Here is a 21,173-nt window from a genome sequence, read left to right as displayed (position 1 = left end):
GTGTGAGCAGCATGAGATGAGCTCCTCTAGCTACATAAAACGTAAACTGCCGTTGTGTCAAAGCCGTATAAGCTATTAACAAGCCCTTTACCACAGTTAAAGCTGAGTCTTTCCTGTCACACACAAACTTTGAATGATGTGTCTGTGATGCTGTATGGCTGAGTTAGGAGGCCTCCAAGGGGAGGCTCATTAAGGATCGTTAAGGTCTTTCCCATTGGAAATTTTCCCGGTTTTCTTCCCAATTTTCCAGAATTCCTTTCGAGTAATGAGAGAGAAATATACAAGCACACCGATCCCAATTCACGCGTGATGTATTTTTTATTCCGGTCGGACCATCGCTTCGGGAGGAGTAGCGAACCGAAATTTGTGACGGAAATGGAACAATAATAATCCCACACAATAGTAATATGTGTGCCTTACCTTTGGCATTGGCACCCATAATAAAATAAAATAAAAATAAAATAGAGAAATAATATAGAATTAAGCTAACATGAAAATAAACATAAGTAACTGAGTACAATACGTATGGTGTGCAAATAGAAAATAGTAGCCTCAATAAAGAAAACAGTATGTACAAGCACGTGATTAGGAGAAGTGTCATTGTAAAGGAGAGGGGTCTGGCTGCAGACCTCCAGTGTCAGGCTGCTGAAAAGGAGGAGAAGAATATTTATTGCCGCCAATTGACTACCGTTTGGACAACAGTAAGTAACAAAATATGTACATATAGATATAGACATAGGCTCCAGCAGACCCCATGACCCTGCAAAGGATAAATCAGGTATAAAGAATGAATGGATGGATATAGACATAAACACGTACCATATGTTTGCCGTTTTACTACCCGCTTTACGCAGGCTAATTACCGAATGTTACTAACGTGGATGGGTTGTAATATTTTACAATAACGGTTGACTGACGGTCAGGTTATTTGTTGTCTAAATTATAATTACATGGACAGGATATTATACTTTTACCAATTGAAATACATGTGCACACTGCACTTTTTCTGTGTTATGTAGATGTATCCTTCAATCTATAAGGAGGGTAGAGGGTTTAAGGTGGAACGCTGCACAGTTTGTTTTAAGCTGTTCCACTGCCCCCTTTGCCCCAAATACAAACCCAGCCAACGAGCCAAGCTTCAGCAGCACCTCTATGTTCACACAAAAAATGCTATTATATTCAAAGGTATGGATTTGTGTATGTCTTTTTCTTTGTGTACTCTCATGTATTGTTGTTGGCTAATTTTGTTGTTGGCCACCAGCATAAGGTGAAGTGTGAGCTTGAAGACTGCAGACAATATCATTTAATGGCATTAAAAAGTGGGTTGAATTTCAGCCAGTGTGAACACATCCGTTCACTTGAACACTGCACAGAAATTGCAACAGAGGAATGGCTCAAGGAAGAAGTGCCGTCCAAGATGGTCGAGTTGACATTTTTTGGTGATGCTAAGAAGGCAACGTGCATAAAAAGACAAAAAATTGCCCTAAAAGCTCATGTCCCTCTCTGTGTGGAGGTGCCATTTGAAAAGGACCCTAAGAAATCTTGCTTTTCAGTCCATGAGCCGACTTTGCATCATTACAGTCGCCTTGGGAGGGTGATGGTAACATACAACTCACCACCTAACATACGGTACTGTCCTTGTGCTAAACCTAGATTGTCCTATGTCCACAAAAACATTAGCAAGTGGCATCTATTTCAGACAAACCCGGATGTGTTCAGAACAGAGATTGCCCAAATTACACCCCAACAGCAACAAGGCACTGTGTATCCACCAGCTGCTGAGAACTTGAAGCAGCTTGTTCACTACATCTACAGGCATAAAAAGCTTACAGCCAGCCTCCCAGGTGACCTTATAAAACCAAGGGCAAGTTACAGTATGGAGTTGCACCCAACAGAGACCACCTGCACCATCTGTCTGGGGTCAGTACAACTTGATGAGTCAAAAATCATCTCCAAAAATGCCAGGATAATCACCATCAATGGTGTAGTTGAACGTAAGTTATTAATATCTCTCCTCATTTTATGAAAGATTTCTGAATGCAGCATTGTTCATTAATCAAAAATGTTGTCACATCACAAGTTTACACCAAATACTAAAATATTTTGATTGAGAAAGCAAGATCTTTAGAAATGTTTCTATTTCAATTGTTTTACAATATGTATCAACCTATTTCTGGCAATGTCCACACTGCCACATGGCATACCGTTATCAGGAATGGCAGGACGGTCTGCACAATTTTGACAACCACGTCATTGTGAACCTGGAACTGTGTTTGTATCTGAGAGCCAACATATAGGTTAGTTGAAAGGATGTCATGGTATGTGTCTTTTGGTTCCTTTTGAGTTCTTGTTTCCTGTTTTTATTTTGAAGTTTTGTGCAATGTTTTCTTTAATAACTTTTGTTCCACCAAACCCGCATTTCTTGGTCTGCATTTGGTCCGGTCTCCCAAAAACCTGACAATAGAACGTTCATGATAATAAAATCTGAGTTTTTTGGAGCTTGTTTCTTTCTCTAAAGGGGCCATGTGACAGGTTTTTTTTCCAATCAATCAAGAACACGCAGTTTGACCAATCAGCTCTCTGAAACTGAGATCAGTTGAGTCAGGTCAGGTGCGCTGCTGCTTGGTTGAGACAAAGACCTGCAACTACAGGGCCTTTTGTAGAACAGTTTGGATGTTCATAAATAAGCAGAACTGTATATTACTTTAACTTGTATTTCCTTTCCTTTTTTTTTGTTAAAGAACAACGTTTCAGTTTCCAAGGTGGTGCACTCACTTGAAAAACTTAAGAAAGTAACTTTTCCATCAAGAAATACTGTCCTCCATGCCTACGTCCACTTTGAAGCATTGACAAACCATGACTACTCATATTCATGTGCTTGCTGTGGGTACCATCCTCCTGTTGTTGTGATGGACCTACACAAGGATGGAGTTTTCAACTGTGTGTGTTTGTGTGTGTGTGTTTGTGTGTGAGTGAGTGAGTGAGTAAATTACAGGTTTTTTTTTTCTTTCAGTGAGTGACATAAGACAGGTCCTTGATAACTTTATTGGGGAAGTAGACGTCGAAGAGTTCTGGGACTCTACAGTTGGAGATGAAAATGAAAAAAATGAAAAGTTCATTTGAGAAGTCTGTAAACATTACAGCTTTCATTAAAGTAGAACCACAACAGTCATGCAAAGCTAATTAACATGATATAATTCATATATTCTGAAAATACCAAACTGGGTTATTTCTGGCTCTTGGTTTTAGTAACATTTCACTTCCCAATTAAATACAACTACATTAATTACAGAAGATACCAACTAAATCTTATAATGCCTATGTGGAAATCTAAATCTTCTGTCACTTCTTACATGGAAATTTATTTTTGTTCCAGCATATTTTTCTTCACAACTGAAATTAAGTTGCACAAAAATATGGCAACAAACAGCCAGAAGTCGAATGATTTGAAGCACATTGTAAATCCTGCCTCACCACTAAATGTATCAGTCAACTAAAGCTCTCTCCCAGCTTTTGAAGCTGCTTTCAGTTAAGCATTTATAGACGCCCTTGTACGTTCATTTAACTTTGAGAAGTTTTTAGACCAATCGTGTTTCTCAAAGCTTCCCCATAGTCTCCAACTTTTGCTAGCTTACTCTGCAGATTTCAATAAATTAACTGTTTTGTAATACATTATTAATTGAAGCTTAATACTCACCAAATAAGTGATGAATGGCATTGGATTCAAGGATCAGTGAATCTCACAGGAGCACAATGAGTATGGGAAATTTGTTGGAGTCAGTCTAAAATGACGGCGCTGGCCTCTTCAATACTGCGTGAGTGAAAATACGCAAAAAGCTTCTGGCCAACCTTTGTTCCATAAAAGGTAAATTTTAAGTGAGCTGGTTAAGATGTTTTAAGTCAACTGAGTGCAACAAAAGATGCATATTTTCACAGTCAAAAGTCAAATAAGAGTACAAAATTCACATTCTAATAATTATGTCATGCAAACAAAACCAGTGTTTCATTTTTCCATTTATATAACTGATGTGATGACTTATAACATCTGTGTAATATTTGAATAAAAGCTGAATAAAGTTATAAAGTCTGACTAGTTTAGAATAGGACCTACTCCCCTTTCTAATGATACAATTATTGTCTTAGACTAGGGATGTCCACATCCGGTCCTCGAGGGCCGCTGTCCTGCAGGTTTTAGATGTTTCCCTGCTTCAGCACACCTGATTCAGATCAAAGCATCATTAGCAGGCTCGTGCAGAACTTAACAATATTTTAAAGAGATTCATTTCATCTGAATCAGGTGTGTTGAAGCAGGGGAACATCTAAAACCTCCAGGACAGCGGCCCTTGGGCACCGACCTTGGACATCCCTGTCTAAGACTATAAGTGACTGCTTAGTCTTAAGAGAAAAGTGGTTTCAATAATTCTGAGATCATTCAAATCAACCAAATTTGTCCCTACATTAATCCTACCTAAACAAAGCAAATGATAGAATTCAATAAGAGTATATAATCTGATAACAAAGGCACAATTTTACAAACATTCTGATCAAAAACTTTCTCCAGAATTTCCAGAAAAAGTTTTCCAGAATATCTCAATTTAAATAGTTTAGGGGCCATTTTGACACAGCAACAGTGGGTGTTATTTATTTTTGATAACTGCCTCAGGGTCGTTAATTATTATTATTTAGCTTTTTTTGTTAAATATTGACAAGCTAAAACAGTTTTTAATAATTTGACACATGAAACAAAGAAATAGAGCACGTTTCAGAGGTTTAAACAGTACAGAACAAAGACTATTTAAGATTTCCAACTATTAGAAGGACACATACTTTTTTCCCCTTATTCTATATATTTTACCTTGACATAAGCTACCGCTCACATTGTGGAACGTTTATTTTTGTATGTTCACTATTAATTGTTTTAGGTCATTTAACACCATTAGAAGAATGCTAAAAATATTATCTTTCTATGAAGTTTAGTCACATAAACTTACATGTCTGGAGAAATAATAGAAGCTGGCCATCATGATGAAAATCATAACCGTCATTGTGAACTTGGAGGGAACCAGGTATGAACTGCAAAGGAGGATATTTTCATATTGTCATTTTATATGACATCATTTCACTTTGGGATTAAAAAAATAAATTTTTTCATTTAATTTCATTTGATGTAATTTCAGTGTCAATTTCTGCTGCTATAGTACCCTGTGAAAGGTTTTATTGTATGTTTTATTTAAAAATTGTATATTTCCAATGATAGGGCTGTTGTGTTTTTATGACACATGCCAACATACCAGTCTACAAAGTAAATGAACATACTAATAATGGGACATACATCAGTTTGGAATAAAACATTTTTTTCCCTATAAACATCAGACTAATAAGATTAAACGAAGGCTTGAGTTAATTTTGCTGCCAAACTGATCATGACCAATGCTTTACTATACAGTTATGACATGTAATTTACCTGTAGTCTTCGAAGCGGACCATATCATAGTGGTCAAAGATGTCCGTCCAGCTGTAGAGATTTATAACGCCAGTTGTCACTGTTATGAGCAGCATCAGCGTGAGCTTGACCATATGACTGACTTGAACCAGCATGGTGGTGGCCATCAGTGCAAGCACAGCAGTATAGCTGTAATATTTGGGGTTGTTCAGGCAACCATCAAGGCTTAAGCGGGTAGAGTACGAAGAAGAGGGAGCCACTGTGGTGCTGCTTGAATCTGGGACTCGAGGAAGACAGCTCAGCTAGATATTCAAGAAACACGAAGTCATGTGCTCAGTTATTACGATTATTTCTAAAATTACACTAGATCATCTGTTATCGTCTGTCTGTCAACAAAAACAATCCGAATTTCCAAGCTCCAGTATAACATATAGGTGATCAAGGTGCTTCACACTGCTTTTTGATTCTGAGTGCACTCACTGTATATTTTATTTACAGTGTTGGTTGATTGGTTGGTTGGAAGAAAGAGCAAAGAGCAGCTCACCATGTCAATGACATCTGCCATAGTGAGGATGAAGATTGCTGTCATGGCCCAGGTGTTTCGAGCCCAACGGGTGTGGTCAATCCAGGTGGAGAAAGTCACTAGCTTGTTGGGAAAGACCTGAAACAAATACCATTTCATTTAAGATTTAAAAATTTAAATCCTGTTTTTAGCAACAACTTAATTCTCACTATCAAGAATGACTGCAACCAATACCATCATCTGTATGTGTCTTCTAATGTAAGGATGCACAAAATAATTGAGGTGAAATAATAATACAGGCCATTTTTAAAGTAGACATTTGACGTAAAATGGCAGGAAAAGTGAAGTTACATTTGGTCATGGTCATCATAAGAGCTTGAATAAGGGCAACTGGACTTCTTCTTGGATCTTGAAGACGTTTCACCTCTGATCATAAAGTTTTCTTCAGTTTTAAACTAGATGGAGGCGAGTATCGGCTTATAAGCAGAGACAGTCACCCTTGTCATTGAACCCCTTGACCAATGTGCATGTTGTTGGAGTCATTATCACCTCTGAATTGTCTACCTGTCTGAAGGGGCAATTGGTCAGAGGATCCAAGGTGTGAATGGTTGTGAAACTGCCTGGGGAGGAGAGACGATCCTGCATTGTAGATGCTGGGAAGGTGATACCTGAGACCACATCCTCTGTTCAAAGATGTTTTTCCAGTTTGACATTGATGGCTCTCTTGACTCGTCTCTGAAACCATCTTCTTCTCTGTCCAGAATGTGGATATTACTGTCCTCAGGGTGTCCCTTTGCCTTCAGATGTAGGTGCACTGCTGAGTCTGGACCTGAAGAGGTGGCTCTCCTATGTGGTGCCATGCGCTTGTGGAGCTGCTGTTTGGTCTCTCCTATAGAGGTCTGCACAGTCCTCTCTGCACTGCATACACGACGCCACTCATTTTGTGTTTGGGTGTTTTATCTTTTGGGTGAAGCAGTCTCTGTCTGAGGGGGTTCTTGGGTGAAGCAGTGCACTGGAATGTCATGTTTGGAGAAGATCCTTCTAAGTTTCTCTGACCCTCCTGCCACACATGGACATCTGTTCTTCGTCTCTTCTCTAACAGTGTGGTTTGGTCCATTTGTCTTTGCTCATTTGACAAAGTCCATTTAGGGTATCCACAGGTCTAAAGAGCTTTCTTGAAGTTCTGATGTCCCCTCAGCCATCATAGGTGCAATCACAGCTTGGTGATGTAGTGTTCTGATGACAGACAGTTTGTGTTCTAGTGGATGATGTGAGTCGAAAAGCAGGTATTGGTCAGTATGTGTGGGCAGCAGCTTACCAGTTTCAGCAGCAGTGGACACTGTCAGGAAACGGCTACAGAAGATGACTAACTGAACAACAGAACCAGCTTCACTCCTGATCAGATCTGTGTCCTGTTGAACCTTTGCCTCTCCACTACTTACTTCAAGTATAATGACTACTTCTACAGACAGAAGCACAACTGTGCCATGGGATCTCCAGTGTCCCCCATTGTGGCTAACCTTTATATGGAGGAAGTGGAACGCAAAGCACTGAGCTCATACAAAGGAACAGCACCAAGCCACTAATCAAAGATCAAAACTCAAGAAGTGAAGGCTTTCACGGAAGGCAGCAACATCAAGTTCACAAGAGAGGATGCAAAAGACCACAGTAGCCTTTTATGGGCTGTGCTGTGCACATTGAAGAGGATGGAAGTCTTACAATGGTCAGGGTAATGGTAACCCTAACCCAGGATCCAAGAAGATCCAAGAAGTAGTCCAGTTACCCTAATTCAAGCTCTTATGATCAGAAGTTTCAACAGTTACATAAAGTACTATGTACTACTCAGTCTTACCAAAATGCATGACCTAGGACTCAAGTGAATTATTATCTAAATATGCTACATCTGTACTTTTGCTGTTTTGACCAAGAGTTTGCTGTGAAAATCCCTGCAGGATCCCAAGGAGACACTGTCAACTCTATTTTCTAATGGTAATGGTGCCGGTAATGGTCTCATGACATTGTGATATGCAATACTGATAGCACTGAATAGCGCCAAGCACTATTTACAGTACCCTGTATTTTTCTAAGACCATAAAATCAACTGCTTTGTAGTTTGTTGCTGACTGATCACAGCTGTGCCTGCATCAGTGACAGTCAATACTGGCCTGCCCTACTGGATATCAATACATCTGAATTTCCATGACAGGACAGAATCTGAAAGTACTGCGTCATGTCAGTCCTACACAAACAGACAAACAAGCATCTTGTGACCCTACTCTTTATCGTCAAAGATTATGGTGATGATGGATAGAAATATTTTCCAAATATGTATCTAACTGTAATTTTGATGAACATTTTTAAAACCCAACTTTGGGTACATTTGAGTTTCTTTGTTTATTACAGGGAACCAAAGGCTGATAGATAGCAAGGTTACTGTACTCAATTTTCTCTGTGTTTTGTGTTGCCTCATCTGGATATGGGATGACTCGGATAGAATATAAACAGTAAAACAGTTTTTTAATGTCTTTGTAACTCACTCGAGGAAAGATGGCAGCCAGAGAACAGATTGTCAGGATGAGTAGCAGTACTTCTCCCACTGCAAACGTGATGTAGTTGGCAACCAGCCTGTTCCAAAATAAGAGGGAAACCTTAAGTGATGTGGCACTGAAACCTGTCCAATACAGTACTGCAGAAAGCAGCATTACTGACCTGAGCAAAAACATTTTCTTTTAATCTTTCTTTCAATAATTAATATAAAGTGTTAGAAGAATGTTCTTGGCCTTTTGAACTGACCAGGGGTCTATTAACATCTCCATCACTGCAGTAAATAGCAGAACAACACAGGAGCAACAAAAGGCTGCTCCACTCTGTTTCTCCTTCTCCACAGAGTAACGAGTCTCTAGGTCTTGATCCACAAACCTCAGGGACAGCCTGTTGGTGTGTTTTCCCTTCAGACTGTTGAGACACAAGATATCCAGAAGGTAATACAAATTAATTTGATTGCTATTACACTATCTGTCACATCATTATATATCATCCTGGACATGTTAATTCAAACAACTAATTATATAAGTAATTTAAGTAATTATTCTACATGGGAATATTTTATCAATAATAAAATGTTGATAGATTACTTTGGGAATTTGAGTTTCTGCTGTGAGAAAACACCAAATTTGACACAGTAATATGAATATACATTTATTAACTAACTACTACAGACCAAAGATAAAAGTAAAAAAATGAAAAAAATAAATCAGTTTCAGAAATGTATGACTGGGTGTGTGTGTGTGCGTGAGTGATAAACCTGGAAATATTTGAAAGGCATGACTGACTGTTCAGGAAAAGCAAATGGAAGTGATTTAAAGATTAACTGGGAGGTTGGAGCATGGATGGATTAAAGAATAGGTTGAAACATATTCAGCATTAGAAATAAAAGAGAGAACTAGAACATTTCTGAAGAAATTTTGATGGGCGCCAATGCAGCTACTACCCACGGAGAGACCTGCTTGCCGTGGGTTAGCAAAATCCACGAGGTACCTGTTAGTAAGATATAGGGAAACAGACAGATAAGTTCTTATGTCATCTCTGTGTGTAAGACGTTGCTTCACACAGAAAAATTAAGTTACAGTTGAATCACAGGCTGTTTTACTGATGTAGAGGCAGATGGAGTCCAACCAAAAATAACCTATCAAGGTTAACATGCGAAAGCTTTTATTTTGACATTAAGACGTGTATAATATAGCAATGAAAAGTTCTTGTATGGTCTACTGGGTGCTGTATTTGAATTTGGAAATATTTATTTTAAAAGCTGACTCGGGGTGCTGGTGCTGGTCGAGTGATAAGGAGCACGTCCCACGTTGTCAACTGCAGTGATCGCTGTTTGAGTCCTGACCTTGCTGATCTTTGCTGCATGCCCTTCCCTCAGCCTCAGTGTCCCCCCCTCCACTAATCTGTCCATCAAAGGCATAAAAAAGCTAAAATGATAATAAATAAATTTAAAAAAAAATCTGATTTGAAAGACATTTGCCTTAGTACTTTCCTTTGAGTAACAGAGGCTTTTATTTGGAATGTTACACTGAAGAGTACTTCCTGTTGATGTAGTAATTAAAGTAACGTAGGCTTTTATTTAGAAAATCTTACTTAAGTTCCGTTCCTGTTGGTCGAAATTTCTTTATCATCGCAAAGCAAAAGCTTTTATTTTCGCAGTCAGATTCAAGAGTCTACCCTGTTGGTATATTCCGTAAGTATCCCAGGCTTTTACTTTGAAAGTGTGCCTTGTGAGTCTCTGTTGTTGGTCTTCTCCTGTCGGTAAAATAGGATTTTAAAAAAAGTAATTGTTTTAAATCACACATAAAAGGCATGAGCCTTTTCATATTTATGTGAAATAATTAGTACTTTTATTTAGAAAAACTAATGGAAAATGTGTCCTGTTGATATATTCCCTTAAACAGAATATGCTTTTATTTTGAAAATCCGTATTAAGAGGTTCGCCTGTTGGTATGTTGCTGTAGGCTTGCAGCAGTCTGGCACATGGTGTACTGTGGGACGTGCTTCACTAATTACAAGGCTTTCAATCTCTCACAATTTAGGTTTGATTCATGTCTTGTCTCGTCATTTCCTGTTTTATTTTGAAATCACTAACTTCCTCTCCTTTCAGGTGCCTTGCCCTTCCTCCTGTGTCAATCGTCTGATTGTCTTCACTGATTCCCAAAGTGTTTCCACCTGTTCCCCTTGGCTCCTCTTGTGCTCAAATAGTCTGCGTGTCCCTTGTCTCCACAGCTACAGAATCCATGAGCCTGAAGTCGAGCGATCCTCCTTCAGAGCTATTTTGTTTGTAAGTTATTCCTTGTCCATAGATTAGTTCACAGTAAGTTTCGTAGTCGGTTTTGTTCCTCCCTTTTGGAGTGATTTTGCTTTGTACCCTTTTCATAGTCACTTCCGTTAGCGGAGCTTGGCGTTTGTTAATGTTAAAGTTTCATAGTTCCTCCTGTAGTGGAGCAATTTTGTGTTTTTGTTCTTAAAGATCTTTGTACTGCCGTTAAAGGCGTGCTTATAGTTAATTGTTAAGTTTCACAGTGCCTCTATTTTTTAAGAGAGCGTCTTTTGTTTAAGTCTGCCTCAATAGGAGAGCGTGAAGATTTATTTTGTAACCGTTCATAGCCCTTTGTTTTCCTCCTAGAGTATAGAGATTTTGATTTTGATCATTTTTCATAGCTGCACCATCCTCAAACATATTTACTGAGGAGAGTGTTCAGGATTTCACAGCCCTTTCATTTGCTCTTCTTGGAGATCCTCCACCTGTTTTTTACATAAATAAGCTTTCTTGACTTTGAATCTACCCTGCATCTGTGTCCTGTGTCCTTGAAACAATCCCTCTACAACCAGAATGAGTCAGGTTATCGTTGCAAAATGGTTCCGGTGTGTGTTCAACTCCATTATGGGTTCTGATCATAACTTTTTATTAATTCCACTATTGAATGTGTATGTTGTAGATACTGAAAGGCATCATGCATATAAATAAAGGTGCATTTCCTAAAATACTGCAACCCCCCTCCCCCCCCCCCTCCTCCCCCCCCCCCCCAGTACACATTGAAGCAGCACTGAGTCATCTGTAAGTGGTCTGTGTGAAATACGAAAGTGGAACAAGAATGTGCTTCTTTTTTTTTTTTATCCATGGCGCATGTGGTGATTGTGACGTTTTGTTGCCTTCTTTTAAGTATGTTTGTACCTGAGTGCTGGCTGGTTTTCTTTTGTTTTTTCAGGCTGGGCTGGACGGCTGGGAGGAGCGCTCTCACCATTCCCACCTGTGTCCCATTACCAATCTCGCACCTGTTAAAGCCTGCTCCCTCCTGTGCTGCGATGCCGGATTACTGCCTCACAACGGACTAACACGCGTGACTGTTGGATACACCTGTCAGAGATCGGTACCCAGCCCAGCCTGCCACCGAGCCAGCCCGCAGCCCGTGTCCGAGCCTGACTACACGAGTACACACAAGATCCTCGGAACACGGGAACCACTCATCTCCCGAGCCTTGCGCGGAGTCACCAGGACACGGAGCCTCCTTCCACCTCACCTAATAAATCCCTTTTTGACCTCTACCGTCTGTCTCCTGTTCGCTTTTGGATCCAGTCCTCCCCAGCACCTAACAGCGCAGCTACTGTGTTCACTTTAGACCAGAAGATAGTAGATCTAATCTTAAAGTGTTGCCAGCAATCTCCTCGTGTCTAGACAAGTAAGCTGTTTGTATGACCTTGCAAGGAAAGCATACATGTATAGATAGACAATATTTAACTGTGTACAAAACAGTACATATTTGGACTTTTTGCTGCACTTTTTATGAAAAATTACTTTGAGTATTTTACCTGATGTGGCTAAAGTATTTCCAGAGTGTCATTGTTTCTAAAGGATTTTCATAACATACTGGGGCTTTCTGGATAAAAAAAAAAAAAGTATTCACTTACGCTTGAACAGTTTCTCTCTCTAGTAAAGCCTCATTGAGCAGTTTGTTGAGCTCTTGTTCGTTCTCCTGAGCATCGATTACCCTTTCAGCTAGATCCCGCAGCCGTAACCTTCTCCGAGGGTTTGGGAAAGATGGATTTACCACCTGCACTCCAACAGAGATAAACATGTAGAATGCATGTCTGGAAAAACTCCTGCATATCAGCAAATGTGTTTGTTATGATGACATGATCAAATTCTCATCTGAACATTTCCAGTTGATTTAAAAAAAAAAAAACGTTCCTCATTACATGCTTATGTGTAAGAATACATCATTAGTGACAGCAGTTTTACTCTACTCTACAAAACCCTTAAGGTAAATGAAGACTAAATTATTCTGCCCAAAGGTGGGTCGGTGGGTCATGTACCTTCTGAAAGACAACTGTGCTTCATAAATGTTAAATGTAATAATTTTGATTCTGCGTTACAGCTCACATTTCCTGTGGTACCTAGATATGATTAAAGTCTGATCACATGATTACCATGGCATTTCCTCAGCATATTCAAGCTTCTTCACTCCAGCTCCAGCACTCCTTTCACGATAATCGATTTGAAACTCATCAACTGTGCAAATTCTAAGTCTAATCATAGTGTTTACTCTTCGGTTACCCTTGTGTCCAGTTCTTCTGGTTCCTCTGGTGTGGTGCAGGCTGTATCAACACTGCCGTTACACTCTGTTGTGTTGATTAATTGTGGAGAGTTTCCATTCGAGGATGTAACAGACAGCTTCTGTGAAAAAAGCAAACAGGACGCACTGAAGGATTGCTTGGGAAAGAAGACTTTGACAAATCTGTACTTTAAATGTAGAACGTAAAGTATCCCACATCATATAACACAGACTATTCAAACAAATCTATCCAGAACATCCATAATAAAATAAAAAAAAATCTAATCTAAGAAAATCTAAACTTGCTTTGAAACATATATGATGCATGTGTATTATTCCCATATGGTCTTACAATCTAAGGATGTGAAGTACACTGGGTAGATCACAAAGCCTTAACACGGAAATGTGTGATATTGAGAAATATAAATGACATTAAACCATTCTCAAAGTGCATCAGCTGCCCTGTAGGTGGTAAACATTCAAATATTGAAAACGTTTGCAATGAGGATGTTTGGAGGATCAACTAACCACACCACTGATGCCATTCTTTCCCAGAGGTCCTTTAGGAACAATCACAAGGTAGGTCTCAATACCTCTCTCCTTCAAGTAGTCACAGCGGTCACCTCCATTCCCTGGTTCTACATCAAACTCATCATGAAGACACTCCATAGTGCTCTGTGAGATGTGAACACGACTGATCCACATATAGCAAAGAGAGAAAAGATTAAACAAGCTATTGCTTCATGCAGTTTCCAATACAACAGGCAGCCTGCCAGGCAAACAACAACCTTCACCTTTTCTACACAACACTACAGAATTTGGCTAATTTTAGCTCTTTGGCTTGCCCTGCATTTATGGTATGTAACACAATTGTTATACATACAAATATTTGTGTGAACCCTGCAAATGCACAACCATACAAATGCAACAGGATGTTGGTAAAGGGTTAGTTTCTGTATGTTTGTACATTGGTTGAGGATACCCTGTCATGTTGCTGTGGCAAGTTACAGTGTGTTTACATACAACACCTGTCATCATAACCTGGGAATTCATTGTGTAACTGAATGCAGTAAATGCAATTATAAGTAAGCAATTCATCCAGTCATATCAAAAACAAGAACAAGTTACTCTATAGATCCCAAAGGGAATAGTTTAGCAGCTGTAAGTTAACAGCAGATGCTAGTAAACAATGCTTTTTCATCAACAATAATGGACCATGCCGGAGATGTATTAACCTGATTAAAAAAATTGTACTTGGAGACATAGTGTCAATTACAACTTCATCCCCCCTAAAGAGTGCTGTGTTGAAAGTAACTGTAGATTAATCTAACTAGTTTATTACACTTAAGTTTCTCACTTTCAGAATTTCAGAATTATATTGTGTCAGGTGATTTCAGACAAATGCTAACGTGTGTCTATGGCTTCCATCTAAATGTAAAATGTCATCATGTGAATATTAGTTTACATGTTATCAAATGTAAGCCTTGTGCCCTGTGCACATCACTCTAGTAACCTGCAGGCGTGCACTGTGGTCAAGTTGTAAACAATGCCTAAAGCGTGCTGCCTTGCCAGGTTTGATAGTTGCCCCCATTTCAAAACCACATTCATTTGAATTGACAGGAGAAATATCATACAGATGTTAGTGTTATTTGTGTATTAGCATAGCACATCTTATTATATTAAACTATTATATAATATTGTTTAATTTTAATAGGCTTTTAAGTGGTGTTTTAGATAGGCTTTTGCCTTTTTGAGAGTAGCTTTTGAAACAGGCGACCCTTTGCAGTAGTTTCAATCAGGTATGCAGTATAATCTATTTGGGTTGTTGAACAATTAACATCCACTGAAAGCTGATTAATTGTAGTAGTTGTATTAGTTTAAATGTACAACTATTTTATTGAACTCAGTTTAGATTTCATTTACAGAGCCCCAACATGAGCAAAAGGAAAGGAGGAGACATCAGGCACTATTTTGGTGCCAAAAAAAGAGTAAACTGAATCTCATTTTACAGGTGCTGTTGAATTAAGGAGACAGGAGAAGCAGTTGTGAGTGAGCAGGTAGAAGGAGGAGAGGAGGACAGAGAGCAGGCAGGAGGACAGAGCGCAAGCAGGAGCAATGTGTTGATCTGCATTTGAGCAGTCAGTGAGTCTACATGATGAGATTAATTCGATTATAGCTATAGCTATAATTTGAGCAAAGGCAATTATCTAATTATACATGGCGGTGAATAAATGGAATCATTGGCAGAAAGCATGTCATACCCCAGTACAATAGGTGGCGCTGTACCCATTTCAACTATTGCTGATAGAGCCACTTCCAGTTGACCTCTTCACCACCAACAACAACAAGCTCAGGCATTCTAAAAAGATGGCGAATGAAGAACAAGATGAAGCTAGGTCCCTCTGCATTTCGTTTGTGATGAGCTGGTTATGGCACAAACGTAATGCACAACAGCGCATCGTCTCCTTCGACTTCCGGGTGATGACCCCGGGAAAAAATCTTGAGCATACGCAGAACGCAAAATCAAATTCACCACGTGCTTCACCGTCTCCAAGCACATTTAGTGTGAGTATCAACCGAGTTATTTCGGGGTCTTGATCTGACTGTAAGTAACCCGATCCAGTCCAATTTTTTGTCAAACTAAGGTGTATATATGTACTTAATAACTCAGTCTTGTTTTAATTTAGCCATTAATCCAATTCTTTACAGTGCCATGCAACCTCACTGTGTGTATCTGATTTGCTGGCAGTTTGGGTCTACAATACTTCGTTGGTGACTGATGACTGCAAAAGTTGTTTGTGTGGTACATTATGTGCCCAATGAACTGTAAAATGGTGTAAAATTTGGTTTATCATCATCTACAGACTGTAGACATTTAGTTGAACAAGCAAGATAAGTAAGGATTGTAAGACTTCTATTAACTGAATTGTTGGGTTCCCTTTACACTCTGGAGAAAATGTTGAACCTTCCAATTGTCACTGTATAATTCGCACACTGCTTGGAGACCTAGAACTTTATTAGAAACATGCCGATAATGTAATGTTAACGCACGATAGAGCGGTAACAAGAGTGGGACACAACGTTCAATGTAGCAATGAACGAGGAAAGGACCAGTGTTGTGTTGGAAACACACCTTATCCACACAGCTGCAGGTTGTCTGAGTTACAGAACAGAACCGTTCAGCTAGAAAGCTTCAGCTAACAAAGTAATGTGGGAACAATAATGTTCATCTGTTCAGAAAGTAATAGCAATAACTCCTTAGAAGTTAGTGTACATCATCTTCATTAGCTAAACTGTTAGCGTTAGCAACTGCTAAAGGAAAAAAATAATAAAATCAACAAATAATCCATGAGGAATTATTTCTCAGATACTTTCATTTCCCTGCTCTAAGGTTCAGGCTCTGAGAGTTGGAACTGATCCTCTTTGTGGCTCAGTTTCTTCTGTCCAGCGTTGAACTGGACCAAGTTGTTAACAGTGGAATGAAAAGTGGTTGCTGCATCTTTAGCTAACTCTGCTGGAACATTACCCTCAAATATAGTTTATCCACTGGGCTCTTTAATATAAGCTTGGGGCAGATGTTAATGCATGCTCCTCAGTACAGCTGACAACAGAACATTTCCAAGCAAAGCTGGTTTCATTGGTCTAGCAATGGGTCGGCAACCCGTGGCTCCGGAGTTGCATGCGGCTCTGTCATCCTTATGCTGCGGCTCTGCGTGGCTTGGGAAAATAACTGAAAAAAATCTCCTATTGGAGTGTATTTTATTTGTGTTAGTTCATTTTTTTATTGTAGTTCTAAATTGGAAGATTATTGTGATCTTGAAATATTAAAATAAAATTATATTTTAGCATTTTTTGGCACTCAAAATATGTGTCATAGTCGCCAAAAGCCAGTATATGTCTGCCAAAATACTGCACATTTATCGAGACTTTCAACTAGTGATGGGATACTTGATTCCTTTTACTGACTCGAGTTTGTATGAGTCACTCACTAAAGTGAATCAGATTTTCGAGTCACTTGAATCAGTCACCTGGAGTATGCACCATGGAATGTATAAACAAGTTCCAAACCACTCCAGTCCCCAAATCATTGTGAAAAAGACTAAAAATCAAGAAATCTCCAAGGCAAAACATTTATTTTTCTTTCACTCTAAATAAATGCAAATAAGCCAAACAGCCAATGAATTAACATTCAGTGCAAAACAGTGCAAAATTATAATAAAATGTATGAAAATGTGCACAAATAGAACATTTAAATATCCTAAACAATAGTGCAAAACTAATAATATTCTAACATTCGACAGTGCACCATAAGAATAAAATAATTATGTACAGAATGAATGAACTCCTTTTGAAGGAGAGAGAGCGAGTGAGCTGTGAGCTGCCTCTAAACCGCGAGTCGGGTATGTATCATGAGTCCTGAATCGTGCGAAACAGCGAGTTTCTACGCGCTGGGAGGGAGAGTGAGCTTTGAGCTGCCTGTGAACCATGAGTCGAGTATGATGGGTCCTGATTTGTGCAGAGCAGCGAGTTTCTACGAGCTGGGAGGGGGAGTGAGTGAGCTGGAGCAGAGCAGTTGCTGCAGCCACAAAGCTAATACAGCAATTAGCTTGATACGTTTACGCAATTGTAGTAAGAATAACAGTTGTGTGGCATGTCTCCTCTTTGCAGAATTATATGGCAGTATCAGCGGTGAGTCGAGTTAATGGACGAGCTGAAGCAGACAATGACTCGTAACTCCGGAGTAAGTTAAAAGAATCTCAAGTTTTAAACGATTGACTCATGAATCGCATGGGAGGAAACCGCCATTCCGACATCCCACCAGTCTGACAAACCACTATACCTACATGCAAACGTCCCACCATTCCGACAACATGTAACAGCTGTCATGTACATGTGTCGGATACATCAGATCCTGACAATGTCATGAGTCCATGGTAATTTTCAAAACGCACCCCAAAAGCATTAATGATATTTAAATAGTTTATTATACAAAAAGGAGCAAGAAACATAGACAAATACTGTTCAATTATTGATTTAAAACTAATAAACTAGTAATAAAAAAATAAGAATATGTTTTGGGTAACCTAATATAAGAGGGTTCCAGGTTCAACTCCCAGCTGGGGCCTCTCTCTGTGGAGTCTGCATGTTCTCCCCGTGTATGCTTGGGTTCTCTCTAGGTCCTCCGGCTTCCTCCCACCGTCCAAAGACATGCATGTCAGGTTAATTGGTGACTCTAAATTGTCCTTAGGAGTGAGTGTGAGTGTGTGTGGTTGTTTGTCTCGTTTGTCTCTGTGATGGACTGGTGACCTGTCCAGGGTGTACCCCACCTCTAGCCCGATGACCGCTGGGATAGGCTCCAGCCCCCCCGCGACCCAACAGACAGATTAAGCGGGTATAGAAAATGGATGGGTGGATGGATGGATGGGTAGCCTAATACATTAAATTTGCAGCACCAGGACATCCGACACAGGTGAGCTGTCATTGATATCTGATCATAACCTGAGGACAAGGGAAGAGATCACTCATCAGTGGTAGTGATAGTAATGTTGTAATCAGACAGTAGTTCATGGTTCAGTTGTCATGACCTGTAGTCCCCAGAGAATAATAGTTTAGAATAGAGGGAACCAACTTATTCAGCGGACTGGGATATGTTTCGGTGCAGCTCTGGCGGTGACATCAACGAGTTCACGGAAGCGACTATGGGATTTATTGGGAAAATGGTGGAAGACACAACACCAACAACCAACATCAGAACTTAACCAGAAGCCGTGGGTGGATAAAACTGCCTGCACCGCTGCCTACAACTCTGGACTCGCCACCGGAAACTTGACGCCATACAGGGCAGCCACCTACGCTGTCCAGAGAACGGTGAAGGAGGCTAAATGCTAGATGCCGCGAGACTGGAGCTGCAGATGGACGGGAGTAACACCAGGGCGCTGTGGCAGGGACTACACACCATCATGGATTATAAAGCAACACAACCACACACGATGAGAGCCGACGCTTCTCTGGCTGATGACCTAAACAACTTCTTCGCATGCTTCGAGTTGGACAGCAGCCAAGAAGCTGTGCTTCCAGCCGGAGGAAAGGAGATGTTCACCGTGACGGAGCAAGAGTTGAGGAGGATGTTTAGAGGTGTGAACACCAGGAAGGCAGTGGGGCCTGATGGCATCAGTGGTCGAGTCCTTAAAGCCTGCGCGGAACAGCTCACACCGGCGTTCACAACAATATTCAACCTCTCACAGTGTGTGATTCCCACCTGCCTCAAGAAGTCTGTTGTGGTCCCTGTCCCTAAGACAGCACAGCCCAGTAACCCCAATGACTATCGCCCCATAGCCCTCACATCTGTGGTGATTAAATGTTTTGAGAAGCTGGTCAAAACATTTCATCATCTCCTCTCTGCCCCCCACCCTGGACCCTCTTCAGTTTGCATACTGCCCAGACAGATCCACCGACGACGCCATAACCTTCTTGTTGCACAAGACACTTTCCCATGTGGACACCTGTCCTGGTCACTGCATGTGAACAGGACTGTTAAGAAGGCCAGGCAGCGTCTGTTCCACCTCAGACGCCTCAGAGACTTAAGGCTCCCCCTCAAGGTTCTCAAGAACTTCTACACCTGCACCATCTTGAGTGGGAGCTTCACTACATGGATGGGCAGCTGCAAGAAACGAGGGTTTCTTGAAAGAAAGGAGGGTAGTCCGCTCAGCTGAGCGGACCATTAGAACAACCCTACCCGACCTGCAGGACATCTACATCAAACGATGCAGGTCGAGGGCCGAGAAGATCCTCAGGCAGCCTCACCACCCCAAGTTTTCTGCATAGTTTAGTTTCGTTAGTTTTCTAGTGCATTTTCTAGTTTCTAGTTTTTTCCAGCTTTGCTGTGATTTTGATTTTTGGAATAAAACCTTTAAATTTTGAAGTTCTGCATCTGGGTCCTACCTTCCTGCCCCTGCGTTCCCTGACAAGATCTCAGTTATTCTCAGTCTTTGCATATTAATGATGCTCACCTCTGTACCAGGCGACATGTTCTTGCTGGAATTAGTCAGTGATTTCAGGTATGTAACTGGAACATAGCTCTGGGTGCTAAGTGGAGTTACGTCAGTTATGTCGCTGCGTTTGCATACACCTTGGCGCAAACATTGAAGCAGCAACAACGCAGAGAAAAAGAAGAATAAGCAGCAACAACTACAACGGATGACTGCACGTTTGTACCGCTGCTGCTTCTGGCTTTACAGTGCTTCATTGGGATCAGAAAACAGCAGTAACGTTTTGACTCTTACTTACACTGAATGTGAGATGGTTATGAGGTTATGGTTATTATGAGCTAACATTAGCCGGTGTTATGTCCCTGCTGGAATCGTCACAAATTCACAAACATATTAGGCTACTGGCGATTTTTAAGTCGCTGCTCATATCTACCACAGCGGTAGATATAAGCCCTCTTGCGGTCTTGCTATTGATGTTGGTTTTAACAACTCTGCCCCCCCCCGCTGATGTAAGCAGTTCTTTCCTCTAGCCCAACAAAGAGCTGGTGCTACCCTGGAACTGTTTTTTTTCCAGAGCCAGTTCTTTGTCCGTGGAAACAGAAAACCTGGTTCCAAACTAAGCACTGGCCCCGAACCAGCCCAGGAACTGATTTGGTGGAAAAAGGGGCCAGGTCACTGACACTGTAGTACTGCTTAATCTAACATGTTTCAGACTGACCCGATTAACATTAATACCTGTATTTTGGTATTTGAAATTTCAGGGTATTTTAATAATAGATTATTAAAGTTGGTTTGTGAGGTTGTGGAGTTCCTCTACTTTAAAATCACATAAAATCTGACGCTTTGATGTCGTCTGCTGTTTTCATTATCTGACCAATCTGTGTGTTTTAATGTGGAGTTGTACTGGAAACAGCTCCACTTACTCATTCAGAAGCAAAACAAGGGCACACTGCTCTCTGCCAAACTAAATAGGCTATTAAAGGAATTGTCAGAAAGGAAGGATGTTTAAAAAAATAAAACATCATCATTCCGACCATAGGAGGAAAAAAGTGTTGGAATGATGTGACGTTTGATATAAAATTAAGTGTTGCCATTCTGACAATTTGAGGCCC

At 40.3% G+C, this 21,173-nt stretch overlaps 1 protein-coding gene across 2 annotated transcripts in view; it reads right to left on the bottom strand.

The window, feature by feature from the left end:
- Window positions 1–21,173, bottom strand: part of adcy3a (adenylate cyclase 3a) — a 118,884-nt gene that overhangs the window by 34,220 nt on the left and 63,491 nt on the right. For both annotated transcript variants that reach the window (XM_072395036.1, XM_072395037.1), the window contains exons 8-15: window positions 13,601–13,766; window positions 13,075–13,194; window positions 12,429–12,571; window positions 8,760–8,921; window positions 8,504–8,591; window positions 5,988–6,104; window positions 5,465–5,745; window positions 4,992–5,073 (exon numbers count right to left, since the gene is read on the bottom strand). In XM_072395036.1, coding sequence (XP_072251137.1) covers window positions 4,992–5,073; window positions 5,465–5,745; window positions 5,988–6,104; window positions 8,504–8,591; window positions 8,760–8,921; window positions 12,429–12,571; window positions 13,075–13,194; window positions 13,601–13,766 — 1,159 coding nt within the window. The remainder of the gene's footprint in view (window positions 1–4,991; window positions 5,074–5,464; window positions 5,746–5,987; window positions 6,105–8,503; window positions 8,592–8,759; window positions 8,922–12,428; window positions 12,572–13,074; window positions 13,195–13,600; window positions 13,767–21,173) is intronic.

Source organism: Leuresthes tenuis, unplaced genomic scaffold (genome assembly GCF_036924035.1).
Source record: "Leuresthes tenuis unplaced genomic scaffold, fLeuTen1.0.hap1 SCAF_10, whole genome shotgun sequence".
In the NCBI taxonomy this organism is placed as follows: domain Eukaryota; kingdom Metazoa; phylum Chordata; class Actinopteri; order Atheriniformes; family Atherinopsidae; genus Leuresthes; species Leuresthes tenuis.
Note: the sequence above shows the minus strand (reverse complement) of the source record. Positions and strands in the feature narration are given on the sequence as shown.